Source organism: Callithrix jacchus, chromosome 22, assembly GCF_049354715.1.
Source record: "Callithrix jacchus isolate 240 chromosome 22, calJac240_pri, whole genome shotgun sequence".
Classification (NCBI taxonomy): Eukaryota; Metazoa; Chordata; class Mammalia; order Primates; family Cebidae; genus Callithrix; species Callithrix jacchus.
In genome coordinates, this window is record NC_133523.1 from 7281112 (window position 1) to 7303115 (window position 22004).

Below are 22004 nucleotides of genomic sequence, written 5' to 3' on the forward strand. Positions count from 1 at the left end.
AGAAGAACAGCCTGGAGTTGGGATCCTGCCACCCAACAGTAACCAGCAGACACTCCACCATGAGATTACGTCTCTCAATGATTGAGCAAATGTCCCATGTCCAGGTCCAATGTCCCAGGTTTGAGTACCAGCAAGAAGAAAGGCAAGAGGAGAGAGAGGCAGAGGAAGGGAAGAAAAAGACAGGAAAAAAGAGGGGAAGAAGGAGGAACAGGAGGGAAGGAGGGAAAGAGGAAAAAGAAAGATACGTGAGATAGCATTCAGTCAAATGTGGACAATTTTGGCCAGGTGTGGTGGCTCATGCCTGTAATCCCAGCACTTTGGGAGGCTGAGGTGGGAGGATCAGTTGAGCCTAGGAGTTCAAGACCAGCATGGGCAACATAGCAAGCTGTTGTCTCTACAAAAAAAGTATAAAAATTAGCAGGCATGGTGGGATTACACAAACACACCACCACGCCCACTAATCTTTTGTATTATTAGTAGTGATGGGGTTTTGCCAAGTTGTTCAGGCTGGTCTTGAACTCCTGGTCTCAGGTGAGCCACCCGCCTTGGCCTCCCAAAGTGCTGGGATTACAGGTGTGAGCCACCATGCCCAGCCCCTCCCTCCCTTCTTTACCATCTCAATTCTCGGCCAGATCAAGGTGGAGGGGACTTTTGGGGCTCAAAATGAACAGCCTCAGACCACCAGGGTCAGTTACTCACTCAACAGGCCTGCATCAAGGGCCACTTGGTTCAGAGTGACAGACAAGGCAGCATGGTCCCATGTTCTGGAGGGCAGGGTCCCGGGGGCATTCCAGCCAGGCCCCTCCCTGACACAGTGGGGATGTTCAGCCCCAGTGGATGGCCAGCCCAGCCGCCCCCACTGGTTGGGAGGTGGGTTGTAGGGGCACAGGTGGGCGTCTTCTGGAGTGAGAGAAGAAAGCCCTTCTCTGTTTCTTCCCTGAACGGCAACCACCTGCCCATGTCTTCTCTCTGCCTACAACCGTCCATGGCTCCCTTCTGCCCTGGACATGGGAGGTGGCCCACCCAGGAGTGGGGATTTAGAGTTCCCCAGTTGAGAGTGAGGAGAGGGTAAAGGATCAGGGGATGCATTTTGGAGAGGATAAGGAGGGTGGGCAAAGTGCCAAGGGGTCTTAGTAAATAGAAGGCTAGGTGGCATAGTGGCCAGAGCTGCAGATGCCTGACACACACTACCTGGGTTCAAATTCCTGGCTCTGCCGTTGAAGTGCTGCGTGACCTTTGGCAAGTTACTTAACCTCTCTGTGCTTCACATAAGGCAGCATTGATCACCAAAGCTTCAAATTCCTCGGGTGGTGGTGAAAATTAGATAGTCAATATGCACACGAGACACTAAGAACTGTGCCTGGCCAGGCATGGTGGCTCACACCTGTAAATCCTAACACTTCGGGAGGCTGAGGTGAGTGCATTACCTGAGGAGTTTGAGACTAGCCTGACCAACACATGGAAACCTCATCTCTTCCAAAAAATACAAAAATTATCCAAGAGTGGTGGCGGACACCTGTAATCACAGCTACTCGGGAGGTCGAGGCAGGAGAATTGCTTGAACCCAGGAGGTGGAGGTTGCAGTGAGCTGAGATCGCACCACTGCACTGCAGCCTGAGTGACAGGTTGAGACCCTGTCTCGACAAACAAACAAACAATCCCAGTACCCAGCATCTGTTGCTAAATTAAACTACAGAACAAAACCGTCTGTATTTTTTGAGAGACAGGGTCTCACTCTGCCTCCCAGGCTGGAGTGCAGTGGTGTGATCACGACTCACTGCAGCCTCAGCCTCCTGAGGTTCAAGACATCCTCCTAGCTTCACCTCCTGAGTAGCTGGGACCACAGGCACACACTACCGTGCCTGGTTAATTTTTAAATTTTTCTGTAGCGATAGGGTCTCACTATGTTTCCCAGGCTGGTCTCGAACTCCTGGGCTCAAGCAATCTTCCTGCCTCAGCCTCCCAAAGCAGGGGTTACAGGCATAAGCCACTGTGCCCAGCTGGAGTTTGGTGTTTCTGAGCTCTACAAGTGCAGGCGCCCCAGCCCAGCCCCACCCCACACCCCTGCCCCCTCCCCTGGCTCTACCTTCCCGGGTGCAAAAGCCCCGTCTCAGCTCAAACACTAGAATGCTCTGGGGCCCCAGGGACCCAGTCACGGGACTGCCCCACCTGCGTCCCCTCTGCGGTGTCAACACACCTCCTAGTCACTTCAGGCGAAAAACAAAACTGTGCGGATGTGGGCCCCAGATCTGTGGGTGTTGGTTCTTCTTTCAGATTTGGGATCCTCTGGGCGTTGGGGAAACGGTGTCTCTCTCCTCATTTGACCTAGATCAGGACTCAAAAGGAAGGAGTTTGGGGTATCCAGCAATGACGACCCTAACCCATCCCCAGCAGAGTTCTCATCCCAGCCTCCTGGCCCCCCCGGCCCTGACCGTAACTCTGGCTCAGCTACAACTCGATCCCCTCACCCTACGATGCTCTGATCCCAGCCCTAACCTTTGATTGGCACAGGACTAAGGCAGGTCCCAGGCTCTAATCACGGAACCTCCATAATGGGGACAGGACCTGGCTCTGTGTCCCAATGGGATGGAGCCTGGCAACCCTGACCCTAACTCCATCCCGACACAGCCCTGGGCTCCCCTACCCTTTTAACCTCTCCTGGGGTGACAAAGGGGAGAAGGAAAGGGTGTGGGGTTGAGGAGGAAGGGGAGGAAGGGCAGGAGGTGTGTCAAATCCAGAGGGGCTTCAAGGAGGAGGTGTGTTCAAAGCTGGGTTTCTCCCACACTGCACTGTTGGCTTTGGGGCTGATGATTCCTTGCTGGGTGCTGTCCTGTGCATTGTTGGATGTTTAGAAGCATCTCTGGCCACTTGTAGCCAAGAGTCATGACGGCTGAGAAGCTCTGCTTTGAAAACATGATTCTAGATCATGCTTTGGTTTGTTTACATTGTGGCAAAATATGCATAACATAAAATCTACCATCATAACCTTCTTTTTTTTTTTTTTTGAGACAGAGTCTTGCTCTGTCACTCAGGCTGGAGTGCAATGGCTCGATCTTGGCTCACCAAAACCTCCACCACCCACCACCCAGGTTCAAGCGATTCTCCTGCCTCAGCCTCCTGAATAGCTGGGATTACAGGTGTTCGCCACCACACCTGGCTAACTTTTTATATTTTAGTAGAGACGGGTTTCACCATATTGGCCAGGATGGTCTCAATCTCCTGATCTCGTGATCCGCCTGCCTCGGCCTCCCAAAGTGCTGGGATTACAGGCGTGAGCCACCACACCCAGCTGGAATTTGGAGTTTTTGAGCTCTGCAAGCTCTACAAGCCCAGGTGTCCCTCCTGGGACTGGGGCCCCCAGAGGCAAAACCTGCGCTCCTCTCCTAGCAGGGCCAGAAGGGCAGCCTGGAGTCACGGTCACACACACCCCTCTCCCTCCCCTTCCCGACCCTCACTAAGACAGAGAGCCCACCACCAGGAAGAGGAAAGCGGTGTGTGGGGTGAGAAGAGCCTGGAGCTGCACTTCTGCATTCCCGGAGCCTTGGGATCTAGAGCCCAGCTGTCTTGTTGGTGTAGATTGTGGCAGTGGGGCAGGGAGAGCTTGCAGGGACTGGTATTTGTGGCCGGGAGGGATGAGAGGGGACACAGAGATGGGCCTGTCCGCACCCTTCCCTCCAGATGGCCCCCTGGAACTCCAGGAGGGGGTTCCTGGATCCCCCTACTCATTGCCTCCCTGTCCCCTCCCCTCAAGGCCCCAAGATACTTCCAGGGACCAGAGAGCTGAGCCAGCAGGTCCTGGGACTCCAGAGAGCAGCCCAGGCACAGCCTGGGAGATTTGGGGATTTCTCTCCAAATGCCCTCAGAGACCCCAAAATCCTGGACTCCAGGCTCTATCCTCCCAGACCCTGGCCTTCACCTTCCTGGAGACCCAGGAAGCCAGGCCCCCAGACCCCATCCTCAGGGATCCAGGCTTAGTCTCTTAAAGATCCAGGAAGCCAGGGCCCCAGACCCCACCCTCAGGGACTCAGGCTTAGTCTCTTAAAGATCCAGGAAGCCAAGGCCCCAGACCCCACCCTCAGAGACCCAGGCTTAGTCTCTTAAAAACCCAGGCAGCCAGGCCCCCAGACCTCACCCTCAGGGACCCAGGCTTAGTCTCTTAAAAACCCAGGCAGCCAGGCCCCCAGACCCCTAGGAATTTGGTGTGGGAATCTCGTGTTTTTCTCCTCCATCCCTGCTGTTCTCATGCCAGTTTCTGGGTCTGCTAGGATGGTGTATGTCGGGGGGTGCTGCCTCTTTGTTGGACACACGTGGTCACTGTCCCCACTGGGTAACCCCTGATGTGGGTGAGTAAAGGCCATGGGGGCCCAGGCCAGCTGCACCTGTTTACCTGCTGTGTGACTTAATCCTCTCTGAGCCTCAGTTTCCTCATCTGTAAAATGGGGATAAACACAGTTCTCTCACATAGGATGCTGTGTGCATAAAGCCTTCAGCCCAATGCCAGATATGGGGAAGCTCTCAATACACAGGAGCATTTTTAGTGCAATTTCCTGAAAAACGTCTCTCCCATAATTAACCAGCTCCCAACCTGGCAGCCTACAAGGCTGTGTGTGGCTGACACCTTCCGCTCTCCACTGCCTCCTCTGTACGCCCCTCCAGTGGCAATGGCCTGCCTTTCTGTTTCATTTTTGGAGAGATGGTCTCGCTCTGTTGCCCAGGCTGGAGTGCAGTGATATGATCATGGCTCACTGCAGCCTCAACCTCCCGGGCTCAGGCGATCCTCCCACCTCAGCCTCCTGAGTAGCTTGGACTACAGGCATGCACCACCCCACCCAGCTAATGTTATTTTATTTTTAATTAATAAATTATTTAAAATGGAGTCTCACTCTGTCACCCAGGCTGGCGTGCAGTGGGATGATCTCAGCTCACTGCAATCTCCTCTACCCAGGTTCAAGCAATTCTCCTGCCTCAGCCTCCCGAGTAGCTGGGATTACAGGTACATGCCACCATGCCCGGCTAATTTTTTGTATTTTCAGTAGAGACAGGGTTTGGCCAGGCTGGTCTCGAACTCCTGACCTCGTGATCTGCCCGCCTCAGACTGCCAAAGTGCTGGGATCACAGGTGTAAGCCATCATGCCTGGCCACCAGCTAAGTATAATTTTTTTTTTGTAGAGACGAGTATTTCACTATGTTGCCCAGGCTGGTCTCCAGCTACTGGCCTTAAGCAATCCTCCTGCCTCAGCTTCCCAAAGCACTGGGATTACAGGCATGAGCCACCAGGTCCTGCTCTTTCTTCATTTTCACAGCCAGAAGCACAGCCTCTTCCAATCTCCCTCTGACTCTCATCCTCCTGCCTCTTCTTGTAAGGACTGATGACATGGGGCCACCTGGAGAATCAGGGCGATCTCCCATCTCAAGACCCTTAATGTAATTCCATCTTCAGACCCCCTTTGCCATAGAAGGAGAGCTAGTCACTGGTTCCAGGGATTAGGATGTAGGCATCTTTGGGGGGCTGTTATTCAGCTGACCACAAAACCCTAAGAGACTGATGCTGTTATTATTATTATTTTATGTTTGAGAGGAGTCTCACTCTGCTGCACAGGCTGGACTGCAGTGGCGTGATCTCGGCTCACTGCAGCCTCCTCGTCCCAGGTTCAAGTGATTCTCGTGCCTCCGCCTTTCCAGTAGCTGGGACCACAGTCGTGTGCCACCATGCTTGGCTAATTTTTGTCATTTTTAGTGGAGATGGGGTTTCCCTATGTTGGCCAAGCTGGACTTGAACTCCTGACCTTAAATAATCCACCTGCCTCGGCCTCCCAAAGTGCTGGGGTTACAGGAGTGAGCTACCGTGCCTGCCAAAACTCTGGGTGTTTTGTTGGCATCTGCTACATTCATCCTTCTGACCTGTGTCTGGCTCTGGGAATAGAAAGAAAAGAGACAGCAAAGGTAAGAATCCTCAGGGGGGTTGGGGGACAGAGCTGTTGAGGAGACTGTGCCTGCCCTCTTTGGAGAGCCCCCTGGGGACTTCCCCACACTCCCCAGCCTTCCTAGGAAGAAGCCCTCGGGATCTGAGGGGGTTTCCTGGGATCAGAGGGAGAGGGGTGGGAGGCTGATAAGAACAGACTACTCTGTCTCAAAGTCATGTCCTTGGAAAGTGGGGATACCATGGGGCTGGTCTACCCAGGAAACCCTAGCTGAGTTCCAAGATCACCAGCAATTTGATGACTGAGCCCCAGAGAGAGTTGCCCTGGGGTCACTCAGGGGACTATTGGTGGGGACCAATAAAAAGAATCAGGGAGCATCTGGGAGGTGCCCCTGTCTGCCTCCATGCCCTGCTTCCCAGCACAAGCCCCCTTTGGACTCTCCGAGGCAGACCCTACTTTCTCTCCCTGGACCCCATTCCCCAGGCTGGAAATGCAGTGGAGGGGGCATTGCTTTTCCAGAGTTGTTCATGTCAAACCTCACCACATGGGCATACCCTTTCTATCTGTCATCGCCCCCTCTTCCTGTGTCTGCCAGACTGTGGGCCCCAGGAGGGCAGCAACCATGACCTGAACCCAACATTTTACTATGATAATTTTCTTTTCTCTTCTCCTTCCTTACCTACTTCCTTCCTTCCTTTCTCTTTTTCTGAGACAGATTCTCACTGTGTTGCACAGGCTGGAATGTAGTGGTGCAATCTCAGCTCACTGGAACCTCTAACTCCCAAGTTTAAGTAATTCTCCTGCCTCAGTCTCCTGAGTAGCTGGGACTACAGGCATCCACCACCATGCCCAGCTAAATTTTGTATTTTTAGTAGTGATGGGATTTTTGCCATGTTGGCCAGGCTAGTCTTGAACTCCTGACCTCAGGTGATCCACCCACATTGGCCTCCCCAAGTGCTGGGATTACAGATGTGAGCCACCACACCTGGCCAAATTTTTTCTTTTTCCTAATTAAAAAATTTTTTTTGGCCAGTCATGGTGGCTCACGCCTGTAATCACAGTGCTTTGGGAGGCCAAGGCAGGAGGATGGCTTGAAGCCAGGTGTTTCAAGACCAGCCTGGGCAACATAGCAAGACCCCCATCTGTACAAAAAAAATTAGCCAAGCATGGTGCTGTGTGCCTGTAGTCCTGGCTACTTGGGAGACTGAGGTAGGAGGACCACTTGAGCCCAGGAGGTCAAGGCTGTAGTTAGTTATGATTGCACCACTGCATTCCAGCCTGGAGGACAGAGTGAAACTCTATCTCAAAAACAGTTTTCTAAAAATAATTTTTATTTTTAGGATTGAGTTTCTGTCTGGTGGGACAGGACAGATGGGTACCCTTAAGAATGTTCTTTCTTTCGGTTTTTGTTTTTCTTTCTTTATTTAGAGACAGGGTTTCGCTCTGTCACCCAGGCTGGAGTGCACCATCGTAGCTCACTACAGCCTCCAGCTCCTAGGCTCATGGGATCCTCCCACCTCAGCCTCCTGAGTACCTGGGACTACAGGCCTGTGCCACCACATCCAGCTAATTAAAAAGCATTTTTTGTTGTTGTTGTCAAAGAGATGGAATCTGGCTATGTTGCCCAGGCTGGTCTCTAACTCTTAGCTTCAAGTGGTCCTCACACCTCAGGCCTCCCAAAGTCATGGGATTACAGATGTGAATTGCCACGACCAGCTAATTTTTGTATTTTCAGTAGAGATCGGGTTTCACCATGTTGGCCAGGCTGGTCTCAAACTCCCAACCTCAGGTAATCTGCCTGCCTCTGCCTCCCAAGTGCTGGGATTACAGGCATGAGCCACAGCGCCTGGCCCCCAGAGTAGATTTTAAGTATTGTCACCATACACAAAAAAGATAAACATTCAGGGTGATATATATGTTGTTAATAAGCTTGATTTGGCCAGGCACAGTGGCTCACACCTGTAATCCCAGCACTTTGGGAGGCCAAGATGGGAGATCTCTTGAGCCCTGGAGACTAACCTGGGCAGCATGGCAAAACCTTGTCTCTACAAAAAATTCAAAAATTAGCCAGGTGTGGTGGCTCACACCTGTGGTCCCAGCTACTCGGGAGGCTGAAGGGGGAGGATCGCTTGAGCCTGGAACTTTAAGGCTGCAGTGAGCCATGATTGCACCACTGCACTCCAGCCTGGGTGACAGAGACCTGTCTCAAAAATAAAATAAAATGAATTTTAAAATTATAAAAATTTTTTAAAATGAACTTGATTTAGCCATTCCACATGGTACAGATATATTAAGATATCATGTTGTACACTATATATATATACACACACAATTTATGAATGTAAATATATAATGCGTAATTATGTTACATATAAATATATACAATTTATTATATAAAACACATAGTATATATAAATATATAATTTATGTAATATATGATACCTTATATAAATATCTAAATATATAATAAATATATAATATACATCAATATATAAAATATATACCTATGTAAAAATGATAAATATAATATAGATATATCATATTATATGTTATATAATTATAATTATGTAATATATTATTTATCAGTATGATATGTAAATATTTAATTTTTATGTAACATAAAATATAACATTTTAAAAATTAAGATATTTATTATATGCATTTAATATTATATACATTTAATATATGATGTAATGTATAATTGTTTATATAGTTATATACTATTGTTTATATGTTATAAATATATCTATTTCCAATATATTATATAAATATATTTATATATACATAGACACAAAATATAAAATATGTAATATAAATATTATATAATATGTCATTACATATGATACAATATGTTATAATATAATGTATTAGATAAATATTATGATATGACATTATATTAGCTAAATATATAGTATATTATATCATATAAGTATATATTATATCATAAAAATATAATATAATATATAATAATATATATTTATTATATATAACAATAATATACATCATAATATGTATATATTATGTATTATATTACATGTGTTATTAATATGTATATAGTTATGCTATGTATAATTAAATTATATAATATATAATTAGCAAGATTAATATAGTATATATGTTATTACATATTATATATTAAAAATATAATTATATCACATATTATATATTATTGCATATATTATATAAATAATGTATAACATAACATAAATACATATATTTATATATTGTGTGAGTATATATAGTGTATACAATTTACATTATATCTATTTATACACAATTATATGTATACTATACATACACACACACTTTTTATTTGTGAATAAAAAATAAATTAAGTAAATAGTTGCATTTAATGAAACACAGGAATCTCAAGTGTGTCTCCTTCAAGCTCCGACAAGTGCGTTGGTCTGTGTCACCCAAACGCCCACCCACATGCAGAGCATCACCCAGAAAGTCCTTCGCGGCCCCTCCCAGGCAATCCCTATCTCTGCTCCTGGCAACCGTTGTTTGCACTTTTTTTCCCACCCTAGAACTTCACAGAAACAGGCTCATCCAGTCCACACTCGCTGGTGGAACGCTGCTTTCCTTCAGCCTTAGGTTTTTCAAGTTCCTGTGTCAAGCGACCCTGACCTTGTATTTTGTTAGAACTTCAGGTCCTGGCATTAAATAAGTGCTCGAGAAATATCTGTGGACGAGAAAATGATTGCGTGAACGGAAGTGCCGCTTGTTGCTGGAGACTCGCCCTCCCACCCCCAGCTACCCACCTGCACTTCCTCTCCCGCCAGCCTTCTCCAACTGTCTGAAGACATCTCTAGAGACCCTTGTGGTGCAATCACCAACCTTCTGCTTGTTTCTTTTCAGGGGCTTTTGTTTGCTTGCTGGCGCTGTAATTCCAAATATCACAGACCCTTCGGACCCTGCTCCCCAACCCCCCATCTCATCCCATGAAAAGATAGGCTATCAAGCACACATGTCTTAGCACCTGCTTCCCACCTTTGTCCCTTATCTGCTCCAACTTCCAGCTTCACTTCCACCTCTCCTAGTCTGCTCTAAAATAAGTCCCTCCACCCCTTCAGGGTTTAGAACTGCTGAAGTTGGCTGGCTGGGGTGGCTCATGCCTATAATCCCTGCACATTGGGAGGCTGAGGCCAGAGAATAGCTTGAGGCCAGGAGTTTGAGCCTAGGCAACAACATAGCAAGACCTTGTCTCCACACAAAAAAATTAAAAATTAGCAGGGCATGGTGGCATGCACTTGTAGTCCCAGCTGCTCAGGAGGCTGAGGTGGGAGGATGGCTCAAGACCAGGAGTTGGAGGCTGCAGTGAACGTGATTGCACCACTGCACTCCAACCTGGACAACGGAAGGAGACCTTGTTGTGTTTTGTTTTTAAAAAAGAACAGGCCAGGTGTAGTGGCTCATGTCTATAATCTTTGGGAGGCCGAGGCAGGCAGACCACTTGAGGTTAGGAGTTTGAGACCAGTCTGGCCAACATGGTGAAACCCTGTCTCTACTAAAAATATAAAATTTAGCCAGGTGTAGTGGTGCATGCCTTTAGTCCCAGCTACTTGGGAGGTTAAGGCAGGAGAATGGCTTAAATCCAGGAGGCAGAGGTTGCAGTGAGGCGAGATCACGCCACTGCACTCACAAAGTGAGACCCCATCTCAAAAAAAAAAAAAAAAAAGACAAGAAGAATATTTATACATGAGTCAAGTGAAAATTAGGACTGGTTGAGACAAAGAGAGACATATGGATCCCCTAGATAAGTTGCCTGTATATATTTTTAGACAAGGAGAGGGTTACACTTATATCTTAGGTGGTAACTGACATGTTATGGGTGTTAAAGGTTTATTACAGGTGTTTCCAGCTGTTTTCATTGAGTTGAGTTACTCCCATGGGGGGTGTCCAGGTACTTACAGACCTATTAAGGCGTGCTATGAAATAGTCCCAGTGGTTACTGTTGTGATGTGGGTGAGCTCCAGCTAAGCTTTTGTATTAGTCAGCTATTGCTGTAGTAACAAATTATCTCAAATTTAGTGACTTCAGGCAACACAAACTTATCTCGATATTCTGAAGATCAGAACTCTGACATTGATCCCATTGGATTCATATTAAGACATTGGCACGGTTGTATCCTTCTGCAAGCTCTAGGAGAGAATTCATTTCCTTGCCTTTCCTAACTTCTAGAAGTGGCTGCTATTGTCTGAAAGTCTGTATCTTTCCAGAATTCATATGTTGAAACCTAATCCCCAAGATGACCGTATTAGAAGGTGGAGCCTTAAGGGGCTGATTAAGTCATGAGGGTGGGGCCCTCATGCATGGAATTAGTGCCCTCATCAGTCACCAGAGACTTCCTTGCCCCTTCCACCATGTGAAGATATGGCGAGAACACCGCCATCTCTGAACTGGGAAGAGAGCCCTCACAAGACACAGAATCTGTCAACATGTTGATCATGGACTTCCCAGCCTCCAGCATTGTGAGCAAAAAATGTGTGTTGTTTACAAATAACTCAGTTTATGATGTTTTGTTATAGCAGCCTGAACAGACTGAGACAGCCACTAATGTCCTTGGCTTGTGGGCCTTTTCTACAGTTGTTTTTTTTTTTTTTTTTTTGAGACAGAGTCTTACTCTGTTGCCCAAGCTAGAGTGCAGTGGTGCGATCATAGCTCACTGCAGCCTCCAACTCCTGGGCTCAAGAGATCCTTCCACCCTAGGCTCCTGAGTAGCTAGGACCCCAGTCATGTGCTACAATGTCCAGCTAAGTTTTAAAATTGTTTTTGTGTAGATGAGGTCTTCCTATATTGACCAGGCTAGTCTTGAATTTGTGGGTCCAAGAGATCTTCACACCTTGGCCTCCCAAAGTTCTAGGATTGCAGTAGTGCAATCTTGGCTCACTATAACCTCTGCCTCCTGGGTTCAAGCCATTCTCCTGCCTCCACCCCACAAGAAGCTGGGATTACAAGTGTACACCACCATGCCCAGCTAACTTTTTGTATTTTTAGTAGAGACGGGGTTTCACCATGTTGTCCAGGCTGGACACGAACTCCTGACCTCAGGGGATCCACCCACTTCAGCCTCCCAAAGTGCTAGGATTACAGATGTGAGCCACTGTGCCCGGTCTGCTTCCTCCATCTGTAAAGCCAGGGACAGTGTGTGCAACCCTCATATCACACACTCTGCCCTTCTTCTGGGGGACTTCCACCTCTCTGATTTTTTCTATCTCTCTCATTCACTTTTAAGGGCACCTGGCATTACATCAGGCCCACCTAGCTAACCGAAAATAATCTCCCCCATTTTAGGACTCCTTTTTTAAATTGATTTTTTGAGAGGGAGTCTGGCTCTGTCACCCAGGCTGGAGTGCAGTGGTGCGATCTTGGCTCACTGCAACTTCTGCCTTCTGGGTTCAAGAGATTCTCCTGCCTCAGCCTCCCAAGTAACTGGGATTGCAGGTGTGCACCACCACGCCTGGCTAATTTTTGTATTTTTAGTAGAGATGGGGTTTCACTATGTTGGCCAGGCCGGTCTTGAACTCCTAGCCTCAAGTGATCCCCATGCCTCAGCCTCCCTAAGTGCTGGGATTACAGGTGTGAGCCACCGCGCCCAGCCAGGACTCCATTTTAATCACATTTGCAAAATCCTTTTGTGATACCTACCCAAGGTGTAACGTATTCACAGACTTGAGGGATTAGCACAGGGAGGGCGTTATTCTACCTGCCACAGACCTTTCACGGTGTTCTGTGCAATTGCTGTTGTCCCCCAGGATTGTCACAGGCATATTTCAGGTCTTATAGGGGCTCTCTCAGAACCCCTGGGCACTCCAGGAAAGTGGGTCTGTCTTGAGACTGCTGACGGGGCTCAGCCTGGGTCTGGGCTCTGTCCCATCAGGTTCTTGGGAAATGTCACATGGCTTCTCAGGCACAGGCCACTGCCTGCACCCCCATCAGCCTTTTTTTTTTTCTTTTTGAGACGTGTTCTGTTACTCAGGTTGGAGGGCAGTGGCATGACCTCAGCTCACTGCAACCTCCACGTCCCAGGCTCAAGTGATCCTCCCACCTCAGCCTCCTAAGTAGCTGAGACCTCAGGCACACCTGGCTAATTTTCTGTATTTTTGATATAGACGAGGTTTCATTATGTTGTCCAGGCTGGTCCCAAACTCCTGACTCAGGCAATCAATCCACCTGCCTTGGCCTCCCAAGGTGCTGGGATTACAGGCATGAGCCACTGCACCCACCTTTAAAAAAAAAAAATAGAGAGAGGATCCTGTTCTGTCACCCAGGCTAGACTGCTGCAGTGATGTGATCATAGCTCATCGTAACCTTGAACTCCTGGGCTCAAGCCTCCTGCCTCGCCTCCTGAGTAGATAGGACTAATAGGCATGTACCACCATGCCCAGCTCATTTAATTTAAAATTATTCTTTTATAGAGATGGGGGTCTCACCGTGTTGCTCAGGCTGGGCTTGAACTCCTAGACTCAAGTGATTCTCGCACTTCCGCTTTCCAAAGTGTTGGGATTATAGGCGTGAGCCATCACGCTCAGCCACCTGTCATCCTTTAGAATAGTGTATCTTGCACGACCAATATTTCAGGAAAACAAAAGCCAACTGAAAGTCAAAGTCGGTTCCAGAAATAGAGATAGGCTCCAGAGATGCCTTTCTCCCCAGAGAAGTGGAATACTGGAGTGGAGAGTGTGGCCTGGGACCTGGGACCTGACTCTCTCATGCAGGGTCTTTATGGGCGTGCTGGAACACTGGTAGGTTAGAGCCGGGTGACTGGGAGGCAGGGCCTGTGAGCTGAGCATAAATGCAGATGGCAGGTGGTGAGGAGAGGATGGGCATTTCCAGGCCAGCCACTCAGCTGTCTGGGTTCCAGACCTGGGGCTCCCTTGGGCCCTGCTGTCGCAGAATATGAGCCAGGGGTACCAGGGACTCGAGGGCATGCTCCGGCCATGGAGAAGATTCCAGGGCAGTTCTAATGTAACTGTGGTCTCTAGGGTCTCTTCCAGGCTGGAGTGCAGTGGTGCAATCACAGCTCACTGTAACCTGAAATTTCTGGGCTCAAGCAATCCTTCTGCTTCAGCCTCCCAAGTAGATGAGAATACAGGTGTGCATCCCCATGCCCAGCCTTTTGTTTTTAATTTTTATTATTATTTTATTTTATTTAGTTTGAGATGGAGTCCCTCTCTGTCACCCCAGCTGGAGTGCAGTGGCACCATCTTGGCTCTGCAACCTCCCACTCCTGGGTTCAAGCGATTCTCTTGCCTCAGCCTCTGGAATATGTTGCCAGGCTGGAATGCAATGTTGTGATCTCGGCTCACTGCAACCTCTGTCTCCCAGATTCAAGTGATTCTCCCGCCTCAGCCTCCCAAGTAGCTGGGATTACAGGTGCGCACCACCACACCCAGCTAATTTTTTTGTATTTTTAGTAGAGATGGGGTTTCACCATGTTAGCCAGGCTGGTCTCAAACTCCTGACCTCAGGTGATCCTCCCACCTCGGCCTCCCAAAGTGCTGGGATTACAGGGATGAGTCACTGCACCTGGCCATGAAGTCTGTCATTCTGTCTCTGTTGCTCTTCAGTCAGTCCAGAGTCTCCACCTCATTGCCATTAAGTTTAATTAGAATCTGTCTGCATCTTCCAGACCATCAGTTAACCCAGCTCATCAAGCAATTAGACCTCTAGGTAAGTATGTCACAGTGATGCTGTCCCACCTGGGAGTCTATCTCAGCTGGCTCTTCCCTGTGCCATGATGGTGTAATGGTTAGCACCCAGTGTCAACTTGACCAGATGGAGGGAAGCCTGGGTGGCTGGTAAAGCATTGTTTCTGGGTGTGTCTGTGAGGGTGTTGCCAGAGGAGGTTGATATTTAGGTCAGTGGACTGGGAGAGGAAGACCCACCCTCAATGTGAGTGGGCACCATCCCATGACAGAAACATCAACCGTGAGGGTTGGAATTTACAACCACTTGGCCTCTGGGGACAGGAGGGGTCCTGGAGATGGTTCATTCACAAGGTCAATGATTCAGTCAATCCTGCCCATGTAATGAGACCCAAGTAAAAACTCCTGAGGCTGAGCAAGGTGGCTCATGCCTTTAATCCCAGCACTTTGGGAGGCCAAGGTGGGAGGATTGCTTGAGCTCAGGAGCTCAAGGCCAACCTGGACAATCTGGTGAAATCCTTTCTCTACAAAAAAATACAAAAAATAGCTGGGCAGGGTGGCATGTGCCTGTAGTTCCAGCTACTTGAGAGGCTGAGGGGTGACAGGATCACTTGAGCCCAGGAGGTTGAGGCTGCAGTGAACTATGATCATGCTACTCCACTCTGGCCTGAGCAAGAGAACAAGACCTGGTCTCAAAAAAAAAAAAACCAAACCAAACCAAAAACACACCTGAAACACTGAAGCAGTAATTGGATCAATTCTGCCTACATACTGAAACCCCAATAAAAGCTCAGGACACCAGACTCAGTGGAGCTGTGTTCATGGTACTGCATTCCAGCCCAGGTAACAAAGTGAGATCCTGCCTCAAAAAAAAAAAGAACCACAGGAGATCATCCTGGATTATCAGGGCAGGCCCTAAATGCAATCTCAAGGGTTCATATAAGAAAGAGGCAGACCAACCTGGGCAGCATAGTGAGACCCCCATCTCTACAAAAAAATCTAACAAATTAGCTGGGTGTGGTGGTGCGTGCCTATAGTCCCAGCTACTGGGGAGGCTAGGTGGGAGGATTTCCCAAGCCCAGGAGGTCGAGGCTGCAGTGAGCTATGATTGTGCCACTGCACTCCAGCCTAGGTGACAGAGCAAGACCTTGTCTCCAAAAAAAAAGGTGATTGTGAGTGGGATGCAGAGAGAGATTTGACACAGAAGTCATTGCCATGGCTGAAGCTAAATACTACTGCCTTTGAAGATGGAAGAAGAGTCCAGGAGTCAAGAAACATGAGGACAACAGCTCTAGAAGCTGGAAAAGGCAAAGAAACATTTTCCCTTTGATAGGTTTGGCTGGGTCCCTACCCAAATCTCACCTTGAATTGTAATAGTCCCCATGTCTCGAGGGTGGGGCCAGGTGAAGAAAATTGAATTACGTGGGCAGTTTCCCCTATACTTCTTGTGGTGGTGTATAAGTCTCTTGAGATCTGATGGTTTTACAAATGTGAGTTCCCCTGCACAAGTTCTCTTACCTGCTGCCATGTAAGACGTGCCTTTGCTCTTCCTTTGCTTTCTGCCATGATCGTGAGGCCTCCCCAGCCATGTGGAACTGCGAGTCCATTAAACCTCTTTCCTTTATAACTTACCCAGTCTCAGATATGTCTTTGTTCGCAGCATGGGAACGGACTAATACATCCTTAGACCTTGATTTTTGGTCAGTGAAATCCATTACAGTAGTGGTGGGAAACTCAAACCCTCTTCCAAGCCAACTGTGTCTGGAAGCAGCAGCCTTGCACTCAGTCCAGTAGGTAAGTTAATGAGCTCCTGGACTTGCCCAGTGCCTGCTCTAGACTGCAGGTGTAGAAGGATCAGAGGACTGGGGGGTTGACAGGTTACAGTGATGACGATTTCCACCTGGCCGGGGAATGTGACGGTGTTCCTTCTATTTCCAGCTCAGCTGATGCTGTTATACAGTCTGGCAGCCCTGGGGGCTCCCAGAAGTGTGCAGTTCTAGACTCAGCTCTGCACAGACCTAAAAGCTGCCATCTTGTCACTCCCCTGTTGAACCTGTCTTCATAGGAAATTCTTGGAGAGCCCCTAACTCTCCCTGATGGAAGCAAGTAACTGGGAATGTAGGGTGAATTCAGATCAAAAGTCCCTGGTTGAGAAAGCCAGGTTCTATGTAACATACACCCCTGTGTGAATTCAGCCATCTGTATACCTTCCAACCTCTGAGCCTTGCTTTTTTTTTTTTTTTTTTTTTTTTTTTGAGGCATGGTCTCATTGCTTTGCCCAGAATGGAGTACAGTAACTCTATAAACAGGCATGATCATTGCTCACTGCATTCTCAAACTCCTAGTCTTAAGCAATTCTCCCACCTCAGCCTCCTGAGTAGCTGGGACTACAAGCATGCACCACTATGTCCACACTCTCAGCCTTTCTCTTCCTGGGCCTTCTGCCTCCAAAGTCCTACCTTCTCAGCTTCATCTACTCAAATTCCATTATCCCTTGGAAAATCCACCGCCTTCTCTGGAATGTATTTCCTGACCAATCCATCCAATGGTCACAGGCCCTAGATGCATGGAGCAGAAGGGACCTGCTCATTCCATCAGCGTGCCCTGTCCCCCACCTGCCTCAAGGGCTTGTCTCAGGATGCTCATAATCTCCACGACGGGGTGATAGTCTTCTCAAGGACGGGTGCCACTGCTGCAGTATCTCAGGACAGTCGATCTCCCCAGGGACAAAGGCGGTTCCTCTTAATGTATCAGGTGTCCTCGCCATGCTTTCCTCCATTAAATTACTGGTTACTTGGTTCCTGTGCCCAGCTAGACCAGAATACAGAGGTCCCAGGGGAAGTAACTGCCTCTGACCCATTTCTGTGTCCCCAGCCTCCTCTGAGCCAAGCCCCATGCCAGGGACTGAGGAAGTAATGGTGTAGCGTGGGAAAGTGCCCCTATCTTCAAACCCTCCTGACCCAGTGCAAGTTACCCATCAAAGGCCAAGAGGTCGCTGAGAGAGGTCAGGGGTCCCTTGTAGGGATTAAACTAGGACACCCGGGATAAAGCACAGAAGATTTCGCCAGAGCCAGGAACCGGGATTAATTTCTCAAATACTTGATGCTTCCTCAGGCTGCAGAAACAGCTCCCAGTTTGGTGGAAAATGCGAGAAAACCGGATAGCTCCAGCGCTCAGTCACCTAACCTTGGCTAGGTAGAGAAGTGGAGTCACATCACCAGGACCTAGGAGCAGGGATTTTGGAGCTAATGGAGGTTAGGTTGGGTCTGCGTGTGTGGAGTTGGGATGAGGTTGTCACGGAGGTCCCAGAGCCCAGGCACTGGACTGCACAGGGCTCTGTTGGGCCGAGTGGTTCTCGGACTCAGTACTGACGAATGAGGAAGGAAAAAACTCTTTGGCAATCAGCTCCAGGAGCCAGGGAGGTGAGCAGCCCCCGGGATACCACGTGCTGCAATGGGCGTGGCTCCGGGTCACTGGGCGGAGTCAGCAGCTGCGCCTTTTCTCACAGATCCAGCCGAGATTGCTGCCACATGGTGCGTCGTTCCACAGCCCTGTGGGCAGCATCATGACACAGTCCTCGCTCCGTCCACAGTCACTGGGCTCTCCCCGATTCCAGTGGCTGCAGTGGTTGAGTGGGGGTGTTGCTGGGAAACCAGACTGAGGATGAACACGGGGTCCCCTACTTCCTCTCCAGGCTCTAGCCTGTTTATTGCTTGGGTCTACCTTAGACACCTCAACTGTCTAAACTGAGCATACACCTGGGATATAACTATTTTTTTCGAGATAATGCCTCGCTCTGTCATCCAGGCTGGAGTGCAGTCACGGCTCACTGCAACCTCCGCCTCCCGGTTTCAAGCGATTCATCTGCCTCAGCCTCCTGAGTAGCTGGGATTACAGGCGTGCGCCACCGCACCCGGCTAATTTTTGTATTTTTAGTAGAGACGGGGTTCACCATGTTGGTCAGGCTGGTCTCAAACTCCTGACTTCAGGTTATCCACCCGCCTGAGCCTCCCACAATGCTGGGATTACAGGCGTGAGCCACCGTACTTGGCTGATAACTTGTTAACGCCCAGAATTTAACCTGAGAACATTCCTGGAATCCAGCCTGCTCATCCCTAGGCATGGAGCCTCAGCCAAGGGGTCCCTGAGATTGGCCAAAGCATGTCCTCTAGAGTCTAACCTGTCTCCCTCCCCAGGTCTTACTAGGAGCCCTTCCCTCACCTGAAGGTGAGTGAGACTCCTCCGTCTACCCTCTGGTAGCCCTGAACCTTGTCCAGCTGGAGCACGGCCCTCAGGCCCAGCCAGTAACGGCGGCCACGCGTGTTCCAAGTCAGAAAGCCCTAGAAAGGAGGGGACATCTGAGCCTGCGCGGAGTCCGCCCCGCTCCGCCACCTGGCCACGCCCCCTCCCCCTGCGCTCCTGCTCATCCAGGTCCCCAACGAACACCAGGTGCGCGCTGGCATGCGCGCAGTGACTCAGCGCCGCCGCCCAGGTGGTCTTTGGCACAGAGAAAAAGCAGCAGGACCCCTCGAAGGGCAGCCACGACTGGGGGCATGGCTCGCAGGAGCCTGCGAGGTGGCGAGGGTCACAGAGGTCGAGGGCATCCAGGAGGAGCACACCGAGAAGATGCAGTGGGGTAGGGGTTCTGTTCCGCGGGCTCAGGGGTGGAGACCCAGAACCAGGCCGAGGTCCAAGAGGGGCAGGGTCCACTTACACCTCACAGCCCGCCCCGCCCCCACCACTCCGGTCTCGCTCACTGTTCTGGAACCTCACGGCCTCCAGGGCCCGGAACAGCTCAGTGCGGACGTTCTCGCGGTCCCTGCCGGCTTTGGCCAAGCCCTGGGTCACTACGGGGTGAAGGGAGCGGGGATTATGGCTGGGGTCAAGACCAGGAGCAGGGTCATGACTAGCTAACGATCAGAACCCCATCTGTGGTCATGGTACCCTCAGTGCCAGCGTCCAGGATGGCACAGGGTCAAGGGCGGTGACAACTGGGCAGGGTCTGGCACCAGGAGTCGCGGTCAAGATCAGAGTCCAGCGTCAGGGTCAGGACGGGGTGCACAATCGGGGTCGGGGATCGGCACTCAGGACCGGGTCGGGGTCGAACGGTCGCTGGGCGCGGCCAGGGCTCAGGGCTGGGGTTGTGTCGGGCCCTCACCGCGCTCACGCAGTTCCCGCAGGGCGCTCTCCTGCTCCATCAGCTTCGCCTGCGCCTCCCCAGGCTCGGCGCGCGTGGTCTGCAGCTTCGCCTGTGTCCCCGAGCCTGGGAGGGGCCAGGGTGGCGAGGATGTGGCGGGACTTTGGAGACCACCCCTCCCCGCCCCATCCGCCGCAGGCCCCGTCCCCGGTCCCCCTCCCATCCCGGTCACAAGCCCCCTCCTCTGCGCCCACAGCCTCGGCCGCGCCCCCTCACAGCAGCTGTGGCAAGCTCCGACCTCCTCCTTCAGGGCACTCAGCACCGTCGTCTGCTGGGAGGCTGGAACGACCCCGCCCCAAAACGCACGCCGGCCGGGTCACTTGGGAGGACTTGGGAGGACTTGGGAGACCCGTTTCCCCACCCCGGCGCCAGCCTCAGGGACCATAGGCCCCCACGCAGCCGAGACTCCATCTCCGGGGTCTCAGGCCCTCCCACCTCGCACACCCTGTGGGCCCAAGCGTCCCGCTCTGCACGCACCGTTTGTCCTCAGCGCGTCCGGGCCCCAGAGCCGCGCAGCGCGCTCCGTGGAGGCTGCGGAGAGAGGCTCCTGCAGGCGAGGCCAGGGACTCGGGAATCCTCTCCTCGCCCGGGAGGTGCGTGGTCCCCCAACTCCGCGGCAGGCATACAGCGCACACGATGTGCGCACACGCCGTTGGAATTAAACGCGCAGCTACTTGCACACATATGCACGCCATGTGCACACGCGTGAGTGCACACGGTCCGAAGATGTACACACACTCTGCTCACACTCAGACCCGGGCAGGGAGCCGTGGAGTGGGGGGTTTTGTGTCTCCAGGGGGGCCAGACGCAACCCTTCCCCATTGAGGGTCACTCACCCTTGGACAATAGGATGCTCAGAATCAGCCCACAGGACTATGGCGACGAGGACAGTCAGGGCCAGGAAGAGGGGTCTCCGGCTCCAGTGCTCCCAGAGTCTCCAGTGCCCTGGGCGAAGAAGCACAGAATGCTGTTTCTCCCAGGAAACTGAGATTCCGAGATGTTAAGTAACACAGCTTCTAAGTGGCAGAGTTGGAATTGGACCCTGGTCCAACTGGCTCTGTGTCCTGTGGTGTCTCTTCTGCACCCACGACCCTGGCCCGTCTTGGCTCTTCCCTCCCCTCCCCCATTAAGCCCTAGACACTGGGGCAGGAATAAGGGGGTCTTGTTGCTCATACCTCCAGGGACCTCCTCGGAGCTGCCGCCCCAGTTGCTGTACCTGGTTGTGTCCATGGCGGTGCAAACACCCAGACCTGGGCAGAGATAAAAATTTCACCCTCGTCCTCACGGGACCTACCCACTCCCTTCCTTCCTTCCCATTTTCTTGACCTCAGTTCCCGGCAACGGGAACCCATGGACCAATCACAGGATTGGGTCCTTTCTGGGCTGGGCTGGGGGAGAGGCAGGGCGGTTCCAGGTCCTGGTGGCTGCAGCTCCATCCCCAGGCTGGTCCTGGAGGCTTCTCTTGGACCCCCCTCTTATGGGCCTGGGGCTGAGTTTCCACCTGAAAGGAACACACTGAACCCTATCCAGTTGTAACCCCTGCTGGCTCCGAGAAACCCCCATCAGGTGTAGCCCCCCCCCACCAGGCCAGTTCATCTTCCTCCTCGACTCCCCTGTAGGTGCCTGCAGAGTCTGGGTCTGAACCTGACCTTGATCCAGTCCCTCTGGACCAGAAGAAAACCAACAGGTTTGATGGAAAGGTGGTCAGCTGAGCTGCAGGCCTCTACCATGGAGTGGGCATAGCAGGTCGCTCCTAGAAGCATTAGTTTTCACCTTTGGGTAAAGGAGATAGTGATGGGCCTTGCTCGTGAAGATGCTGTGATAAATAAATGAGATGATCTTGGTGGCTCACGCCTGTAACCCCTGTACTTTGGGAGGCCGGTGTGGAAGGATCCCTGAGCTCAGGAGTTCTAGACCAGCCTGGGCAACATAGCAAGACCCTCATCTGTAAAAAAAAAAAAAAAAAAAAAAATAGGAAGAAGAGAAATAAAAGGGAAAAAAATAGAAAAGAGAAAGAAAATGAGGTTCTACATGTCTAGGTAGCACCATCTCAGGAACATAAAAAATGCTCACTGAGCTGGGTGCGGTGACTCACGCTTATAATCCCAGCACTTTGGGAGACGGAGGTGGGCAGATCATGAGGTCAGGAGATCAAGACCATCCTAGTCACCATGGTGAAAAACTGTCTGTACCAAAAACACAAAAATTAGCTGGGTGTGGTGGCTCGCACCTGTA

The 22004-nt window shown here is 50.6% G+C and overlaps 1 protein-coding gene and 1 long non-coding RNA gene across 2 annotated transcripts; one reads left to right on the forward strand and one right to left on the reverse strand.

Moving 5' to 3' along the window:
- Window positions 1-17649: 17649 nt before the first annotated feature.
- CLEC4G (C-type lectin domain family 4 member G) lies at window positions 17650-21021 on the reverse strand. The gene is given in 10 exon segments (XM_008988392.6): window positions 17650-18191; window positions 18794-18912; window positions 18965-19140; window positions 19330-19419; window positions 19731-19835; window positions 19986-20048; window positions 20247-20300; window positions 20606-20631; window positions 20633-20714; window positions 20945-21021. Coding segments are annotated over 10 exon segments (906 nt in total). The 5' UTR covers window positions 21000-21021; the 3' UTR covers window positions 17650-18055.
- Window positions 19387-20769, forward strand: LOC144580930 (uncharacterized). The gene is made up of 3 exons (XR_013531267.1): window positions 19387-19617; window positions 19966-20362; window positions 20619-20769. It is a non-coding gene; the product is annotated as an uncharacterized LOC144580930 (long non-coding RNA).
- Window positions 21022-22004: the final 983 nt, after the last annotated feature.